This window comes from Orbicella faveolata, unplaced genomic scaffold (genome assembly GCF_042242905.1).
Source record: "Orbicella faveolata isolate gen_17 unplaced genomic scaffold, um_ofav_v1 contig_27, whole genome shotgun sequence".
NCBI classification, from domain to species: Eukaryota; Metazoa; Cnidaria; class Anthozoa; order Scleractinia; family Merulinidae; genus Orbicella; species Orbicella faveolata.
Window position 1 is genome coordinate 900,146 of NW_028301555.1, and position 19,674 is coordinate 919,819.

General features: G+C 38.4%; 2 protein-coding genes across 2 annotated transcripts; one reads left to right on the forward strand and one right to left on the reverse strand.

Annotated features, from left to right (window-relative positions):
• Positions 1-629: 629 nt before the first annotated feature.
• Positions 630-6,777, reverse strand: LOC149107052 (uncharacterized). Its single transcript, XM_089296728.1, has 2 exons — positions 6,027-6,777; positions 630-3,689 (listed from the first exon to the last, which is right to left on the reverse strand). Exons 1-2 carry the CDS (start codon positions 6,760-6,762, stop codon positions 3,574-3,576), a joined length of 852 nt encoding a protein of 283 aa, XP_089152854.1. The 5' UTR covers positions 6,763-6,777; the 3' UTR covers positions 630-3,573.
• A 628-nt stretch (positions 6,778-7,405) lies between these two features.
• On the forward strand, positions 7,406-19,674 carry LOC149107053 (roquin-1-like). The gene is made up of 7 exons (XM_089296725.1): positions 7,406-7,571; positions 9,109-9,952; positions 10,930-10,977; positions 11,991-12,143; positions 14,087-14,219; positions 15,104-15,189; positions 18,190-19,674. The coding sequence occupies exons 2-7, from the start codon at positions 9,161-9,163 to the stop codon at positions 18,298-18,300; spliced, it is 1,323 nt and encodes a 440-aa protein (XP_089152851.1). The 5' UTR covers positions 7,406-7,571; positions 9,109-9,160; the 3' UTR covers positions 18,301-19,674.

Here is a 19,674-nt window from a genome sequence, read left to right on the forward strand (position 1 = left end):
CGATCTTAAGGCTTTTCTCCTTTTTCTCCTTTTATCTTTTTGCTGCAGTGGTGGACCTTCTACTGGGCTTGCAACCAGTGGAACAATTCCCGAGAAAGCATCATCGAGACGGGCAATTCTCAATAGCCAAATGCAGTTGAGGGAAAATTTGCTCAAAGCTTTTCAATCAAATTTCTAAACATTTTCATGCATATTTAATTGTCTTATAATAACTGACCCAATCACTCTGATCTGGGTATCATTGGAAACTGGATCTCTTCCTCCTTCAGAACTTGAGTATAAGTGACGCCAATTTTGGTCGAAGGTGATGACGTCAGAAGTGTAACAAAGGCCAACGCTCATCACAGCAGGTAACTGCCGACACAGGTGTCAATGGGTCAAGGGAGATAGGGTATCTGTGAAGCCTGTGAAGTAGGTCGTAAAGTGTCCAAAAGAAAAACAAACCTGAATTGGCCTTTTTCCTGTAAAATTTCTTTGTAATAAGTTCGAGTACTTTTCACGTAATTCAGTCGTTGGCAAACTCAACTGAACGTAAAAGGCATTCGACACTTTTTAATTAACAATATTTAATCATATCTTATTTACAATCCTTAAATGTGTTCTTAGGTCTTCAGTTCTGATTAACAATCTTTTCTCCGCTTGCTCTTGATATCTTTCTTTAGATTTCTTACATGTCAACTTATTTAATTAAACTGCCTTCTTATAAATCGTGAAAGCTTCGCTTTACGTGCATTTTTTAAAACATGCCTCTGCTGAATAAGTATTTAAAACATAATCATTGGATTTGATTTACGGTGATAGTAAATGAGCCTGATCTTAGTGCAACTATATTGATCACTTGAATCATCTTTAATTAAAGCTGAAATTAAGAGATAGAAAACATGCGCGGTGTTTCTATCGAGTTCTAGTATAAATCTAGATCTACTATCTACTATCGTTCGGAATGCCGTTGTCTGATTGGCTACACTACTCACTATCTGTATTCTGTGATAGATAGTGAGTAGCGTAGCAGTGTGCCCTTGTTAACAAAATGAAGGCCGCTTATCGGCGTTTTCGAAGTGTCTGTGAAGACGATTTAGATCAAGTTTTGAAACACTAGAAGATTTATACTCAAACAATTAGATTATTCGCTCTCGATTTCTATGCGTGATGAATTCTCGAGCTCATATTCTAATGGATTAATAGAAACACAAGTGGAAGCTTGGGACAACGTGAAATGAGTGCGGGAACAGCTTTTTCAAGTTCTCCCAAACTTCCACGAAAGTTGCTACAAACATGGAGAACATGTTTTCTATTTCGTTCATAAAATTCCTAGACGAAAAAAGAGAAAACTTGTTTACTTTGATCATCAAAACGTAGATTCTCTTCGCTCGCGCCATTATAACGTCAACAGCTCTATCCTTCCATACGGCTGGTACGCCTGAAATCGGAACTGAACAATCAGGATTCAGCAGGAGGGAAAAACTTTTCTGTTCTGACGTCAGTGTAAGTAATCAGGAATAGCGTTGAAATCAGGCAACTTTTCTCACTGGAGATGGCATTAAATATTCACGAAAAGGAATTTACAATTCCCAAAACCATATGGAAAAGCCATATGAAAAATATGAAAAAAAAAAGTGAAAAAAAAAAGTGAAAAATATGAGACGTTTTGTGTCTCCAAATTAAACTTCCAATTTGGCGCCGGCAGCACCTCGCTCGCAGTTCGAGTGTCGCCAGGTAGGGTAATATTATTGTTGTGTTATTTTGAACAAAATATGCTGTTACTCGTGAAATTCAACCCGGAATTCTCAAGTAAACTATTAGAAGAGGCCAAAGTAACTTTAGCATTGCCTTTATTTTTGTTAGCTGCGAAGAAAAAGGCTATTATCTTGTCCATTCGGTAGGACAGTTAACTTTTGACTGCCGCTCGTACTGCGGGCGCAGCCGCCGTATGTAAGGATGTTTCTATCGAGGTAACAAAAGAAAAACGATTTTAAGCCAATCAGCGCACGTTTTTTCTATGGGCTATTTTCTAAATGAGTTATAGATTGAATATAGTTTATACATCGGTAGCTCTTTTCACTAACTTTTCTCATTTGTATTACAAAGTGATCGGGCCGAACCTACAAAATTGCCCAAAATTGCCTCACAGTCATGCTGGGCTACAAGGTAATGCAAAATGCGAAAAGTTAACAGCGGTAAACGGCTATTGTGATATCTAGACTAATTCAAAACCTAGAACTCAAACTTTGTTAAGTAAAACTAAACTTTAAACTGACTGTAAGGGTGTTTAAGGTAGTATTTTTCCTCATAGACGAAACACTTCCAAGGCTAATGTGTCCAGACGTCCCAAGTTTCATGTAATTCTGGTACGTTTAAACTTTATACTGGCATGGTCTCACAACATTCATCAATCATTATTTATATGGGCAATCATAAAATATTACACCACAAGTAAATCTACATTGTACTTCCTTTAAACTTTTCTCCATCTGTGGTCTCGACAATCACAGAAAATGCCACCGGTGTTATTCAAACCCCAAGTTACAAAATAGTGTCACTTCAGGGGCGTAGCTAGGAGTTGCGGCGGGGGGGGGGTGGTCCTGGGGTGCCCGTGACCCCCCCTTTTGTAAGCCTTTCTTAAGCAAACAATTTACAACAGGTGGCGAAAACAACATGACAATCTAGTTAGTGCCCTCACTTTGACACAGTGTGACGCCCCCTATCCCCCTTTGAAAAATCCTGGCTACGCCCGCGCACTTAATCATTATCTTACAATTTCTCAAAGCAAGCAGAAAAGTGCTCTGATGTACACAATGTTAAAAGCAGCTCCCCTTCGTTCCCCGACCACGTGACCAAAACAAGAAGCTGTCTTTACTCTGTGAAATTCTAATGCAGTTGAATTCCGAAATCCCTACAAAAGTTTAATATCATGTTTTAAAAAATCTGTCTGCAATGAACCTACTTCTGCACGTTTTCAAAGGAAAATATAACTGTGTATAAACGGTCTCAAAGTGAAAAGCCAAACCATACACATGTTAACACGTTCCGATGAAAAATTGCTTGCCTTAAAATTCAAGCAGTTTCGTGAATCATGACCAGTAGCCATAATCGGGGACTGTCATGACATAATAATATCATGATGACATGACTATTGAGAAGGAAAACTAGTCTGTACAAAAAGTTACTCTTAAAAACGATCCGGTCTTTGCTTTTCATTGTTGTTGTTTTCATAACACCTAAGCTTTGAAGTAAAGTAAGTCTAATGAAGGTTTCCTTCAAATTGAAAGCCGTCTTGTGTATCATGACACATAATGACTATTTAAAAGGAAACCAACTAATCTTGTTACTTGTTAGGGTAACGACGTAACGGGTAACGCGTGACAGGAGTATCTTTACTATTATTATTATTTCGATAGCTAGAGTAGCACTCCAGTTAGCCTAAATAGCGCTCTGGTTTGACTAAACAGCGTTTCGGTAAGCCTAAAAAGTGCTACTAAATAACACAGACTCGACCTTAGCTCTCAATATTACGCTGACTGTGTCTGTTATTCATTTGTGTAGTTCCCATTCCCAGGAGAGAAAGGAAAACAGTCACGTGTCAATCGGGTACCTCTCTGAACCATCCACATTTTCATCTCTGTATAACGAACCGTTTGAAGGGGAGCGTAACCTAGCGTAACCTCCAGATCTTGTTGAGGATGGCATTTCTGGGAATAAAAAAGAAACGTACTTTTAAAGCCTGTTTGAACAAGACTTATTGAACGGGTTTGGTTGTATCAGTGTAAACATTAGATTAATATGTACTAAGTTTTAGATGGCCTAATGTCAGGGATACTGGTATATGGCAAACTTTAATCTGGGTCATAACGTTTTCGCTTTAAAGTGATCGCTTTAATACTCTTTCTTTGGTTATAATTTCGTGAAATTCAGTTTAACTGAGAAAAATAGTAGTAGAGTTTAAGTTGACACTGCTTTTGGGATAAAATCGCAGTCAGTCAGCAATGTTACTGATATCTATATTTTTTTGTGTGTGTGAAATTTCTGGAGTCAGTTTATTTGTCTTATATGTATATAGCCTAACCAAGGTTTAGCAGAATCAGCATGGCTTTCATAGCATAGTTGCTTTCGTATTTTCTTGGCGTTACCTTTTACCTCATGGATGCGTTACATCCTACACTTAATTGATTAAGCGAAATAGGGACATTATTCTATATGCAAAAGGTTTCATCTACATATATATGATGATAAAGAACCTGGAGTGATGTCTCTCATATTCCTCCAACCTGTCAGGCCCTTGAAAAGTTACGCGAGTGTTAGTCCAGATCATTGTGTGACTATATGAATGTGAAAGGAGCATGTTAGAGACGGATCCGGGGGAGGGGTTTAGGGGGTTGACACCCCCTCCCAGAGTAGCATTTTATTTGTTATTTGTTCCACTTGATCACAAAATAGTTCTATGTGGTACTGAATGGTGTTATAAAGGTGGTTTGTTTCACTTACACCAATTTACTGGTTGTCAAGATAGGAAAAGAAAATGTACCAGTTTGGCAACTAGTACTACACTATTATTTTGGATTTTCTGGTAATTAAAAGGGAAGCTCCAGGGGTTATATCATACCTTCACAAACTTTTTTCAAGTGTCAGAGATGCTGAAAATGGTGATTTAAAGGTTAAATCAGAACTTTTTTTTTTAGACACACAGCCAGGGAGCCCAATATAGAGGCTTGTGCCTGTGGGTGCTTGCCATCCATGCAGTGGTGTCAAAAGGTAAGGTGTACTGAACCCCCTTTCAGGAATTCCTAGATCTGCCCTGGCATGTATCACAGTTATTATCAATTTGTACCTCTGTAAGAAGGGACTATGAATTAAATGATGTGGTCTTTATACCATCCAGCATTGACCCCATGCATATAAAAACATTCCACCCCTAGAAACCTGCTCAAGCATCTTAAGGCATAGCTTATCCCTTGGTTAAGACCCCCTGTGAAGTTTAAGACTTATTCCTTTGAAAACAACATTCATGTTTTTTTTTTTTGCCTTGAGGCCAGATCAAAATGAACATTAAAAGGAATTTAGTGTCCCTAAATCGCATAATAAGATATTGTTAAGGTGGTCACATTTCTGATGATGTCATAATCTTGGCAATAGGAAATCCTCAAATGGGGCGAGAATGGTTAATAAGCAACATATCAGAAATCAATGATTCTTTGAAGAAACTTTAATGATCTGTGCATGGAATGGTGAGAGTTTTTATTCTCATAAAAAGGACATTTTCATATTTTTTTCTCTTTAGAGACAAAATATGTCACAATTGACTTGTTTCACTAGTTAGAGTAGTTTTCAGTTGAGTGCTGTAAAACCAAAACCAAACCAACTTACCAATTAGACTAACTCAGCCAATCTCAAACTGATTAGTAAAACCAGAACCAAAACCCAGGTAATTGCCTGATTGCTTTCGACACTCAATTGAAAACCACTCCATCTCATAAACGATACTGAACCACTGTCAACCATTCCAGCGCAAATCATATAACGGACAACAAGACAATTACCGCACACCATATCGTTTCAATTTACACATATAAAATTTGTTGTATGGCAGCTCGCTTGCCTCAGCCATTTCCAATTTAACTTTAATCCAATCAAACATTGATTACAGGTCAAGAGACCTAACTAATAAACATTAAAACCAACAATGAGTTAACTTTATGTTCTATATTGTTAACCAAGTTTGAAGGTGTTTTGGTAAATTGCTGAAGCTATATGATTGTTTTCAGTTGTTTCCAATATGCCTACATGCTTGAGATGTTTTGGAATGTAACATCTCCTCTTATTCTGGCAATTATTGATTGGATGCGTTTTGAAACTTACATCAACCTGTTCTTTAAGAATCAGCTTCACAAAAGGGGGGAAAGTGAGGGGGGGGGGGAGGGTGGGGAACTTATTTCAAATTTTGGCCCTGGAAGTACTTATTTGAGAAATTTTGGGAGAATTAAAAAAAAAGAAAACATAAAAGTTATAACAGTACAAATTGATAGTCTCACCTTGTAGATTAATGCTTCCACCAGCCTCCACGAAATCTCCAAGTAACTTGTCCAGAAGTTTATTTGCTTCAGTCTTTACTACGTAAATGAAGTTGATCATGTAGAGAACCATAACAAATAATTTAATGACAACAGTGGCAATGTTGAAATCTGCTTTTCCCTCGTAATGTTGATCGTAGCAGGAGAAGGTCTGGTTGAATCGCACTGGTGTTGGGTCAGTTGAATAAAGTGAACACTTGTACACCAGAGGTGAACTAAATTCATATTTAGACTCTATAAAATTGTACTGAAAACAGAAATATATTGTTGATAGGCCAACACAAAAAAGTTGACCACCCAGGGACGACAGTTGCTTCCTCCTGAACTTGTCTGGTGACCAGTTGAGTGGTGAATTAACTGATTGCTGTGACTCCTCATTCTGAATCATTCGATTGTGCTTGAACTTCCACAAGTACCTTGTATTTTGAATCATGGTAATTATCCAAACGGGAAATAAACCACCATCCAATGTAAACATAACATAAAATTTTACACCCAGATCTAAAGTGAAGTTGTCATAACAGCGTTGTTCAGTGGAAACATTCCATCTGGGGACACAGCTGAATACTTCTCTGTCATCTACATTAATGCTTTGTTGAAAACCAAATATTGCGAAGTCCGAGATTACAAGCGCAAGATATGGAATGAGTCCAAGCACTATCTCTGATTGAAGTATCAGTTTAAGTAAGTCCTTCATTGCAGAAAATCACAGCTTCAGATCTAGAGTTAAGAAAGGGAAAATAAGCACTTTAGCTTATCATATCACTCTAGCTAGGCCTGTAGCTAAACCATTTGCAGACCCTTGCATTTTAAATTGAAGCCCCATCAGGGGGTTCCCATATCCCGTTAATTTTTGGCCTAAAAATCCCGTACATGTCCCGTTAATTCCAGTTGCAAAAATTAATAAATGATTTTCCTACTCAATATTGCGTTTTATCCCATTTTGCACTCGCAATCTCTTTGCATATTTATGGCTCATAAGCCCGCCAACTCTTTAAAGTCGAATCATCCTCTTTAAAGTTAAAACTTGCCTGCCTCAATTTCGTTAATTTAGAAATTAAAGTCCTAAACACTTTCATCAGCCAAATATCTCCAAACCCGCCATCTTGTCCAAATTCAGCAATTTGTTGTCTCCAAATCCCTCCTTTTCAGCGGGCCACTCCTGGAGTTTCATCTCAGTGAAAACCCTTTTATGCAATACTAACCTTCAATGTTATAGTAGTATCCACAATGGATCAGGTTTCTATAAATTCTCTTCCAGAAATGGTATCCGGCCCGGAGGCAATCACAGTGCGGAAATGCTTACCAAAACCGACTGCGTAATTTTTTGTATTTTGCAGAACGTCCTCGTACCCAGACTTCTTTGCAGAACTTCCTCATACCCAGACTTCTTTGCAGTACTTCCTCGTAACCAGACTTCTTTGTCGAACTTCCTCGTATCCAGACTTCTCTCTCTCTCTCGTCACCAGAGACCAGCTATCAGTAGAAACCAAGGCTTATTCTGAGGTAAATATTTAAATTATATTATTGATTCAGAGTACGACACACGATGCCTAAGAATAATTTGCCATAAGCCACATGTCAAATTGTTTATAAAGATGACTTTGAAATGGAATTTTTCGTTCCGTCGTCTAACTAAGGGCATAATTTGTGCTTTCTAATTAATATTAGCTTTTCGTCTAGCGCGCTTGATTTTCACAGGCTAAACTAACCGTTTAGATGTGGTATAACCATAGCATCACTGTTGTGTTTTTTTTGAGAATTACTTATTTGTCGACATGTTAAGTTTACTAGGAGAATATATAATTGGTCTCAGACTTGTTCAGGAATTGGTCTCAGGTCTGTTCAGGAATTTCAATGAAAGATGTAATGCCAAATGGTTAGTTTCTCTTTTGTTAAACAATATTGATTTAAGCTTTACCCTTTTACGCTAAAGCATGAATCAATTGTTGTAAAGTAAACAATTTCACTGACGTCCTATGGTAGGCGAGTTCTAACCCTTTTTCTTTTACACAAGACATTTATTACTAGGAGATGGACTACAAATAACACGTATCGAAAGTTTGACTGCATTTACAATTTAATGATACAATTTATCTTAAGGACGGTGCCTACTTTTGTTAGTGTGCATACTTTCTGCACATCGCGCAAGGTATGGTTCAAGCGCCATGCGCGCTGGGGTTGGCATTGACGCAGTCAACTACGCTACCAAGTACACGACTAAAAGAAAGCAAAATTTTCCTACTGTGACCAAATCAAGTTTAATGATCCTATACTTAAACCAGGAGAGAATACCAAAATAGCAGCATATTGCTGACCACTAACTGTTAAAGTCATCCAGCTGAAAAACTAGCTGTTTTCTGTGGAAAATTATACTGAAATCCAACTGTAAACATGTACCTGCAGATGGCGTAGGGCGTGCACAAAACAAGTGCAAAATACGCAAATGTTTTACTTACCGGGGAGGTTACAGGAAAAAATGTAACGGGCACCGTAAAAGTTTTCAAAAAAGATCAAATTAACTTTAAAAAATGCATGGTAATACCCCCACATTTTATGTTATGAAATGGAAGTGGCAAGCCTATTCAACACGTGATTAGTTTCTGGTTATGAGCAAAAGGTATTTAGACTATATTTCAGCTGAACCAGAGGAAGGCTGTCAGAGATGCTAAAAGGGCTGTTGCAACAATTTTGTTATGAAAAACATAGGAAAAATGATTTTTATGCTACCATTTACCATGCAGTTTTAAGATCTTTAAAAATGTGTGAGCTTTTCTGTTAGTAAAGGTGAATTCGAAGGAAATCTGTGAAGAAACATCCTTTCCTTCCTTTCTCAGAAAATGCTGATGTCAGCATTTTTTGAGATTCAAGGCTAATTATCTCGAAAAAAATGCGTGGCTACCCCAACATTTCTTTGTGGATTCCAATAGCCCTTGCAAAGGTCAGCTGCTTTTCCCACATGGTCCTTTAATCTGGCACAAAAACCTTTGTATTTAGTGCGCACCATCCTTAAAGAGTGTTCTGTTTATTTTTATTATCCCAGGAGACTTGTGGCAATTACATGCATATCCAGCGACAAATAGCTGATATCAGTCATGCCCATTCAAACCTCACAGTGGACAGAATTTCTCCTGTGTCGTATATGTAACTATCAATTTGACGACTGCAATCGGCAACCAGTCACCTTGGGATGTGGACACACGCTTTGCATTTCCTGTTTGTCAAAGCTGTCTAAAACACAATGTCCATTTGATCACGTTCATACTGATACTGACCTCTCCAAGCTTCCATTTAACTATGCTTTGCTTCAGCTAGTTGGAGTGGAAATAACAGAAGACGAACTTCCCCCCATAGAAAGTGTACAACACAATGCAGCTCAATACAGAACATCCAAACGTTGTATTGAGAAGCTTGCATTGTTGTTAAAGCCCTTCACTGGTGCTGCAAATGAGACAGCTAGTAGAACAAGTAATCGTTGCAATCAGGGTTCTTCAAACAATCTCCTCTCAAGACCAATTCAGCGAAAGCTTGTGTCTCTAGTTAATTGTCAGCTTGCTGTCCCTGATGGTCGAGTGAGGGCCATTTGTGCTGCCAGAAGCCTCGGGGAAAGGACTGTAACAGAGCTTGTGTTATTGCATCAAAACAAGTCAAAGTTGCCTTCCCACCTCTGGGCTGCTATGCGGGATCGTGGTTGTCAGTTTCTGGGACCAGCAATGCAAGAAGAAGCTTTAAAACTAATTTTGTTGGCTCTTGAGGGTGGAGAGGCTTTGTCTAGGAAGGTTTTAGTTCTGTTTGTGGTCCAGAAGCTGAAATCGCGGTTTCCACAAGCTTCCAAAGCAAGCATTGGTCATGTAGTCCAGTTGCTGTACAGGGCATCATGCTTTAAGGTATTCATAATCTTAATGAACCAGGATTGGCACTATGTTAAGTTAACTGCTCTCTGAAATTTGTAAAATCTCCTACCACTTCCCTGGAAAATTCCTCAAAATGGTCTATTTTCCGTCTACTCCTGGAAACTCCTGGAGTTTAAAAAGGCATTTTTTCTAAAAGCACTTATAACACAAAAAGTCTGAGTTCTGGGTCCTGGAATTATTTTTAATTTGGAAAACCTGGAATTCGAACATCATTAAGTTAGAAGTCCAAACCCTGTGTTACTCCATCACTGAATTAAGTTGAACTCTGCTATTTTGAATGCTTAGGAGAAAATAGTAAAGATGTAGTTACACTGTATGTACTTACTGAAGCTCAGGAATGGATGGAAAATATGATTTGTCCAGAGGTTATGGTTAGAGACCGAGTGCAGTGAGCTCAAGATCTGTGCTTAATGACCAAGAGCCAGATATTTTTGAGTAACCTCAAATTACAGGTCAGAGAAAAAAGACTGACAGCTGATATTCTCCCAGTATGGTCCTGAACAAGCTTGGCTAATAACTAATTAAGAGATTTATTTGATGACTGAAAATTTTAGAAAATCTTTACTGAAGAGTAAGTACTGCTGGATCATTCATTTATGTACAGGACAGTGCTGGTTCTGTATTTAGAGAATATTGGACCAGCAATGCAGCAATGAAGCAATCTGTTTGGTTGATTTTAGTTATTGGCCCTGCTGAACTAACTTAGTCATGTGGTAAATGTTAGCAGAGTTATTTACTCAAAGAGTATACTCACATCTACTATTCCGTGTACATGTGGGCCAGCTGAGCCCTTGGCTGCTAAAGTTAAAAAATGTTTATCATGACATTAATTTAAAATTTTAATGTTAATGCCTCTTACTGTAAAAGTTTTGTTAGTTAAATCTGCGTGAGCTACATTTTGTAATATAAGAACGTATTATTATCGATGTTAATGCTAAGACTTTTCTCAGGTTGAGAGAAAAGACAATGAATCAGCTCTGTTTCAGCTAGACGAGCAGGTACAGTATGAGTGTTTTTACTTCATTGTGAGATTAAGCCTTTCTCGGGACTCTTAAGGATAAAATCCCCGAAAGGGCAGGGGCTCAGTTGCATGTGGGATTAAGGCTCTGCACTGAGTTTTCATTTTGAATAGATCCAACCTGAAATAGGTACCCTTTTGGGCCAAGACTCAATGCATAGTCCATTGTGGGTTATAGTAACCATCCCAAGATCAGAGATAATTAAAGCACTCATTACCATTATTCACTGGTTTGGTTTAATGGTTCATGAGTTACAAGCCTTTCTCCCCTAAGAGATACCAAGATCCTGTTTTGTGGGTGTGGCTTGAAATGTTTTTCACCCCTAAGAGGTACCAATTATAATGAAACAGATTGCCTCCTTTTTTTTTTTTTGGCTCAATACCCTAAAGGGTACTGTGAAAGCTCCTGTTGTGGACGTTTTGAGACTGAACACCCTGAGAGGTACCAAACCGCATTTTCAACCCCTAAAAGTGCGATGAGCATCCCCATTCTTGTTGTATGAGAGAGCCCCCCCCCTCCCACTGGGCCTTTCTCGTGTTCTCCTGTCATCCCATGTGGGTTAAACTCCGAGAAAGTGCAGTCTATTAATTAAATGGTACAGCAAAACCAACTAACTGACCAGCAGGTAAATACACTGAGTCTGACATCGTGTTGGCTACACATCATTGACCATGATCTAATGATCTATGCACTGTACGAGAAGCTGGTCAATCTTTGCAAATGGCTTTTACTTTGCATTTGTGCAATTCTTATAAAATAAGGACTTTTTTGTCAGTGGGTTAAATTAAATGCTAAAACAATAGACAGCTCACTCATGGTTTCTTAATTGACTTTGACAGTTGGTTCACGACTTTGATTGCCCACTAAGAAACCTCCAGCCCATTGTCCAATTATTTTAACTTTTCAAATGAATTAAGAAAAAATAGTAGCAATTAACAATTTATGTAAAGCATAATGTCCTCTTTTAAAAATTTATGTTTATTTTGTATCAGTGTCGTACATATGATGGTTTGCGGAAGACGCATGATGCACAGATAGTAAAAATTGCTACAGAAGCAGGTCTGCACATCTTCCCAGACCAGTGGTCCTCACTGCTGTATGGTGACCAAGATCACAAGTCTCACATGCAGTCAATTATTGACAAGGTTTGAGAACTAGTAACAATTTTGTTGAGAGAATTGTAAATGGAGTCATGGCACTGTTTGAAACTCAATTATATCAGAGGAACCAAATCTTTTACAACTATAAATTGCAAACTGGATTTTTTTCTGTTGATTAGTATCAGCAAGTATAATTTGAGTAACTATTACTATAGATTCTAAAATTAAATTTCCTAGTAAACACAGTCAAAATGTTCAAACTACTAGTAAATTCTGTTTCTTTGGGGTAATTAAGAGCTTTTCTGAGAAGTAAGCAGTTTTCTTGGAGTGAAGCTCAATAAAAACTGTGAGCTTTAAGGAGCAGATATGTCCAAGGACAAATATCTGAGTATATTTTTAAAGTCAAATGGAGGCTATTGCATGCGTTCATTATCCTGCAAATATTAATTTTTTTAAAATTATTGGGGAATATCACTTGGTGGCCTCAAGGTTAGTGAGCTTGCTCCGGATCGAGCGGTCCAAGTTCGAGCCCTGGCTGGGGATTCAAGATTGGGCCAGACACTCCTCTCACAGTGCCTCTCTCCACCCAGCTAGGTGTATAAGTGGGTATGGGTGAATTTAATGCTGGGGGTAACCCTGGGATAGACTAGCGTCCCAACCAGGGGGAAGTAGAAATACTCCTAGTCACTTCCTGCTCACAGAAACAGGGATAAGCTCTCATCTGATGGGCCACTTGGCTGGTATGCAGACTTAAACCTTAATTACCTTCATCACTTGGAAAGTTGGGGCACGTTCAGTCATTTGATTTAGACTAATCACATTCGGGCAAAAACATTTGATGGATTAGATAATGTACATGTGCCTCTGAGTTCTAAAATGCATTACCAGTAGTTCAGCCATATCCGTGTCAGTTCTAAATGTATAAGACTTTGACAATCAGAAAAATTTTTATACCTAAATTTACCTAATTTCTGGTAATTGCTTTGATGACATTTCAGGGGAGTTTGCTTGAGACATGGTTTGTATTTGAGCAAGTTTGGTTGAGCCAAAATTACCATAGCGGGATCAAACAAGCCTGACATGTCTCCAACCCGGGGGGGGGGGGTGTTTTGGGAATTTCTGGGTGGTGATGTGCTGCTGGGACCCTGGAACCCTTAGCCTATACCAGAGCTAGTTCAGCTGAATTTTGCAAACCTATACTAGAGTGAACTCCCCAAATCCCCCCATCTATCAACACTGTTGAGGCTGATTTGTGTAAATTTAAACTTGCCAATTTGATCTTTTTCATATTTTTGAGCGGCGTTTCCTGGTTTCCTTACTCTAGATAAAATCTATCCTAGAGTAAACTGCTTGAAAACCATACCCTTCACAGCGGCTCATACCTATATAGCCCATATATGGCAGTGCCCCCCCCAGGCCTCCAAAGCATACCAAAAGGCCCCCCCCCCCCCCAAGGCCACCAAAGCATACCAAAATTCAGCCATCGTGTCAAAAAGCCTTGATATCATGGCCAGTTTGGTAGAGCCAAAATAACCATGACAAGATCAAACAAGCCTGAAGCATACCAAAAAGGTATGGTTAGGTATGTTGTACCTAAATCCAGCCATCGTGTCAGGAAGCCTTGATATCGTGGTCAGTTTGGCTGAGCCAAAATTAATTTTTGCTATTTATTAATCAAATGTACTGTAATTCTATTTTGGCACATCAAAAAAAAAAATCAAAAAAGAAAATTAAAACTAAAATATCTTGTCAATTAGGCCTTCATTTTGCAGGATATCAGGACAGTAGACACGGTTTCTCATTGGCTAGTTGCAAATTTTGATGGTTTACGATAATAAACAGTTAACACACTTGGGCAGATAATCTGATAACTCTTAACTGGTGACTTGTTGATTTTTTATAGTCCCTGGATTGCATTCCCAGCAGTTCTATCTCAGTGTTATTTCTAAGTAACCATGGTTAATCCATTGCATTTCATTCTGTTTTAGCTACAATCACCAGCCTCGTTTTCTGACAGCATTGAGCAGCTCATCATTTCTCTTCAGAGATCTGGGGATCCTGCCAATCTTTGCCAGATGCAAAAGCAGTTTGAATTGCTGTCCCAGATTGATGCCTCTACAGGTTTGACCCTCAACCTTTCCTCTTGCAATTAACAGTGACTAGAGCTAAGTTAAACGATCTTGAAAATACATTTATTGGCATTATTATCTAACGTCCCTGGGAAGGATACTCTCACATAAAAAAGAATAGGGGGGCTCACCCTACCTTTTAAGGGTTAAAAAAAAGAGGTTTTGGTAGCTCTTAGGGTGTTCAGCCTCAAAAGGTCCAAAGCTGGAGCTTTCACGGTACCTTTTAGGGTTAGGAGTGAAAAGAATTTCAAGCCACACCCAAAAAACCAGGATATTGGTACCTCTCAGGGATTCTTGTTCAAATTTTGTACGAGCACCCCCGTCCTTTTTATATGGGATCCCCTCCCCCTCCAGACCAACATCGTTTTTCTTGCAAAGGTATATCAAATAGGGTTAAATCATTGTGAATCATATTTATACCATTAAAGTTAAGCGCACATATTTAGCATTTTTAAGAGAAAACTAGTGTACTGGACAATTCTCTGCTAACTAGAATTAATTCTATAAAATAATGTTAAAATTTGGGTGCTGTTAGCCTCCTCCAGGCAAGTGAACACCTGGAATGGACTATGGTGCTGTCAATATACAACCACTGCTTGTGAGGTAGTGCACTTATTTAGCAATGAGTCAAAATTGGCCCATTTTGTGCCTGTTGAAATTTTAAAATATTGGAACTGAAATATAGATTCTGAAATATAAGTACTGTTGAAATACACATAACATCACTCTGAAGTTAAGGAGAAAACATTTTCTAGGGTGTTATCTGAAAAATTTGCCTCCAGACATCCAGAGTGTCGCCCACTAGCCAGATCAACAACTTTACAAAAAGCTGGCTGTGCTCCTGATAATGTACCTTTGTTTGGTTGTCTACTGCAGAAGCAACGTGCCCAGAGTGGAATGAGTTAGAACAAGCTATGAGTTCAGTGTATTCTGTGATTCAAGGACTTGTTGATTTTTTAAAGGTGGGTTAATGTTATCGAATGTTTTGACTGTTTGCTTCTGTTTAATATTATGAGCTCAAGATTTCCATGAGGTGATAGTTGACGAGGCTAACCCTCACAAAGGGCTGAATCAACTGTAACCTCACAGAAATGGATAACAAATAGTCTAATTGTTTTGGTAGAATTCTAACTAAAACTCCGGAAAATTCCTTCAATTAGTGATTTCCAATTATTATTAGTATTAAACTTCATTATATCTCTCAGTTACTACGCGCGCTGTGATTGGTCAATTTAGCGGGCCGTATTCTATTGTACGGCCCGCTAAAATTTAAAGCTGTTTCTGTTACCAAAATGTACAGTGATTTACCGCCAAGTGCTCTTTAATAACATTTACAGCAAGTAAAATTTTAAAACTTTCTTTTACTTTAAATTGTGCTTTAAAACGTGTTAACGACTGAACAACGAATTTAAATTGGCTCGTTTTGCTTTCGACGTGCGTGAGAAATTTGAAGCCGTTCCTTGTGAATAGAAATAATTCCAGAACCCGTCAGACACACAGTAGAGATATACTCAATATCTTAGTAACCTCTTGTTCTCGGTCCGCAGACTGTAACTTACGGATTGTTCTGCGGCATTTTGTAATAACTACGCATTTTGTAATAAAGTTGCAGCATTTTGTAATTACCTGCAGTATTTTGTATTAAATGAAAACGACGTATTTTGTAATAAGAGTTCCAGCATTTTGTAATAAACGTTAGTCTACGCAATTTGTAATAACGTTGGTGACGCAAATTGTAATAAGTCTCTTCACACGATAATTTCACGAAGCATACAGATTGGCTGGATTCCCTTCAACACCAACCTGATGGAAAATCGGTTATTATATCAATGTAGGATTTTTTAAAACTGAATATGAGTACAGTATCTGCATGGGTATTTGTACAGTAGATGCACGCGAAAGTGGATAAATTACATTACAATGCTAACACTTTGAACAGGAGCTTTATTTCTATTTATTTTACATTATCATATTTAATTAACTCAATAATTAATCATTACATTTTACATGAAAATTATCTTGACGATCACTTATGATGTGAGACTCCTTTGTCAATGAATAAACTAGAACTTGAATGTACACATTTGCTGTGTGGCAAAATTTAACAACGACACTAGCGACAACAACGACAGCAGTCCATGATCATGTCTTTCCATGTCTTACTTTCGCCAGAAAATTTTCTTAATTCGAAACCAGCCCAAACCTAGGGCATATAGCACAAGCCAAGCATTGTGCCAACGATTGCTATTGAAGAAAGCTTTCACCTCTAATACCAGTCCACTTGAGGGGCCAGACGATCTGGTGGTCCATGTTCTTCATATATCTGTTGCAGATTCCTTGCAATGCAACAACTTGACTTCGTTTCCAGTGGTGCGAGCCTCAGATAACGACTAAACACGTCCATCGCAGAAAGGACATAGCGGAAAGTCTTACCAGCAAACTCGACGAGTTGAGTTGCTTGGTCAAGTCTATCAAATCAATTTGGTGCTGTGAGTGTACATGTTTAGCTCTAACAGCTTTCGGTAAGACTTTGTTCTTAAATACCGCGTTGTAAATACGATACTTGATGTTGTTCGAAGTAACATGTCGTATCTGCCGTTCAGTAAGCCCCGCATAGCTATCTGCGGCTCTATGTTTTAGCTTTTTATATCCCCCCGACTTAGTTTCTTTGAATGTTTTACCAACAATTCTAGATACATCGGATGTTTTCACAGCTTTCTTTCCATTAAAGTATAAGGTAGGACTCTCTTCAGGACCAAGAGCAAAGAGGTCTCTCCTTCTCCAGAACCGCACGACAGTACTCTTCTGTAACCGTGTCCGTTGGTTCACCGGGACGTTAAACTTTCCCTGGACAAGCAGTAGTAGAGTTTCGTAGGTTTCATCATCCATCGCATACGTGAAAGCTTCTCGCGCCCTTTTTTACTTTTCTCCAGCTTGAACCAACTGGAAACTACAGCAAAGCCAGAGGAGATAAACGCCATATAAAACCATTTTGAGCGGTCTGCTATGAGGAATGCCAGGAGTTACGCTTGCTCGATTCTGCCATTTCATGCAGTGACAGGGTTTCCGCGGCAGGGGTGCCAGTAACGCACTCTCCACATAGCTCTCTTTATTAAAAGAAGATGTTGAACTTCTTGAATGGTATCAAATCGTGCAACAAAAACATTTTTAGAACTGATCGATTTTTTAGATTAGTTCTTTTTCCTCATTTTTGTCCGATTCTTGGAATCAAGTTAGGTTCACGAAAAAGAAAGTAATAAAATGTCAACATTTGCGTGACAATGGGTGGAACTATTTCACCTGGTGGTATTCCATTCTCCATTCTAAAGATTTAGGAAATTTTTAAGGAATTAAGAATTTTATTTTGCAAAAATTTATACACCTTTCGGGTTAAAATTATGCCACATGCTTGTTGAAAATATAGATTTACATAGAAGTATGTGGGTCGTTTAGCTCCCGATATCTGCTTAAAAAAAGCATTTGACAAGCTATATTGTTGAAGGGAATCCCGCCAATCTGTATGCTTCGTGACATTATCGCGCGAAGAGACTTATTACAATTTGCGTCACCGCGTTATTACAAATTGCGTAGACTAACGTTCATTACAAAATGCTGCAACACTTAATACAAAATGCGTCGTTTGTATTTAAAACAAAATACTGCAGGTAATTACAAAATGCTGCAACTTTTATTACAAAATGCGTAAGGTATTACAAAATGCGTAGTTATTACAAAATGCCGCAGAACACGGATCCACGTTTTTCCCCTTTGATTTACGGCTTGCGCGCTTCGCGCTTGGTTGACTTATAATCCCGGCGTAGCGCTTCGGTTAACTTTAAATCTTGGTTTAGCGTTGACCGGCTTTCGAACAACCAGGCCCAGGTCGGTTAGGTGTGACTTTTGTTGTGTCTTGACAGAATTTACGAGTCCAATGTCTCACAGGTACATTCTTTCCTCTTCAGTCTCGCAACCACAGCAGATATAAATCCAGAATGTGTCGGAATCACGCCAGAGGAGGATGCCCCAAGGGACATCATTGCCCATTTGCACATTCAGAGGAGGAGCTGAAATAATGGGTGTCCTCGCATTACTTTCAATAGCAGAATCTTGTTTCGAGAGCCCGCGATCTTTTGATTAGCAATCCGGGGGAAATCAGTACGTGCGCCAGCATTAGTCACAGCGGCTACTCTTATTGCGCATGTTCAGAAACCATTATTGAATTGAACGCAGACATACTCAAACCGGTTTTAGGATTTCCTAGTCTTTGATTGGGCGTTCGGTAAATAAACGCTGACCGACAACGCGCGGGCTCTGGCAACGGGATTAGACTGTGGATAGTCCACTGGGCTACGATCCTCATTTAAAAAAGCGTCTTCATCGATATTTCAGTTCTATTCCAAAAGTTTGCCGAGAAGCGAGCATATTTAAGAACCAACAGACATCTTAAGCGATTATTTTACAATATTCTGGGCTCAATATTAAGCAGTTTGTTAGGGATTATATGAAAATGAAATTGAAATTCAAGACCAATAGTTTGGTGAATCAGTGATAATATAATATTCGGTACCGTGATCATTTGATTTTTCGTACAAGTGTGCTTTTACTTTTTTCTATTGTAGCACGACGAAGCTAATAAAATACAAAAAAAAAAAAGTTTTAAATCGTTGCAGCTGTAAAAATTACTGTCAAAACAAAATTTAGTTCGATTTCAAGGAAATTCCTTGATTCTTCCAAGAAATATAATACATGTAGTACTCTTAACGCGCACATGAACAAGATGATCTTAAGTTTAAATAAAACATATTCTTTAATAATTATTTGGATATGATCCAGTGATATCGTGGTTCTAATCTAAAACAAAATGCCAAGGAGCGAGATTATTAACCGCACTTTTTCATTACTTTGCAACAAAAAATCCCGCAGTGCATAAACCTTATCATTTTTGGAAGCCATCTTGACGGGTAGGCAATACGCGTCAGAAATAACAGTGCATGTATGGGAATCCGATGGCGAATAACATTTGGTAACAATCGAATTCTGAGCAGTCTATGAATAGCGAAGTCTATGTACGAGGCATAGTATTGCTTTAACTAAATTTGAGGGGTGTAGTTGTGCTAGAAAGCGTTCAGTCACCGTTGTAATTTTTCATACATTATATCTATTATATTTTTTCCGCGAACTTGTAAGCCGCGTACAAGTTGCCAAGCCGTCACGATCGCCCCCAAACCCGTGATACTTAAGGTCCATTCGATTTTATTAGCACCAAACGTTTGTTAACAGAGATCTTGGGTGATTACCTCAACTTATTTTGTGTACAGTATTTAGCAGTTTGTTATCGTTGGCGGAAAATTTAAATTGAATCCAAAACAAATGGTGTAGTGAATGAAAATAATTTAATATTCCGTACCGTGATCATCTGAAGCTAATAAAGTAAATACAAGATGCCA

Excerpts from the sequence above, each read along its gene's own strand:
- LOC149107052 (XM_089296728.1), bottom strand. The coding sequence starts at position 6,762 with ATGAAGGACTTACTTAAACTGATACTTCAATCAGAGATAGTGCTTGGA. Across the intron at positions 3,690-6,026 it reads TGGAAGCATTAATCTACAAG|AAATGCCATCCTCAACAAGA; the intron begins GTGAGACTATCA and ends TTTTATTCCCAG.
- LOC149107053 (XM_089296725.1), top strand. The coding sequence starts at position 9,161 with ATGCCCATTCAAACCTCACAGTGGACAGAATTTCTCCTGTGTCGTATA. Across the intron at positions 12,144-14,086 it reads TGCAGTCAATTATTGACAAG|CTACAATCACCAGCCTCGTT; the intron begins GTTTGAGAACTA and ends ATTCTGTTTTAG. Across the intron at positions 15,190-18,189 it reads GACTTGTTGATTTTTTAAAG|TCTCGCAACCACAGCAGATA; the intron begins GTGGGTTAATGT and ends TTTCCTCTTCAG.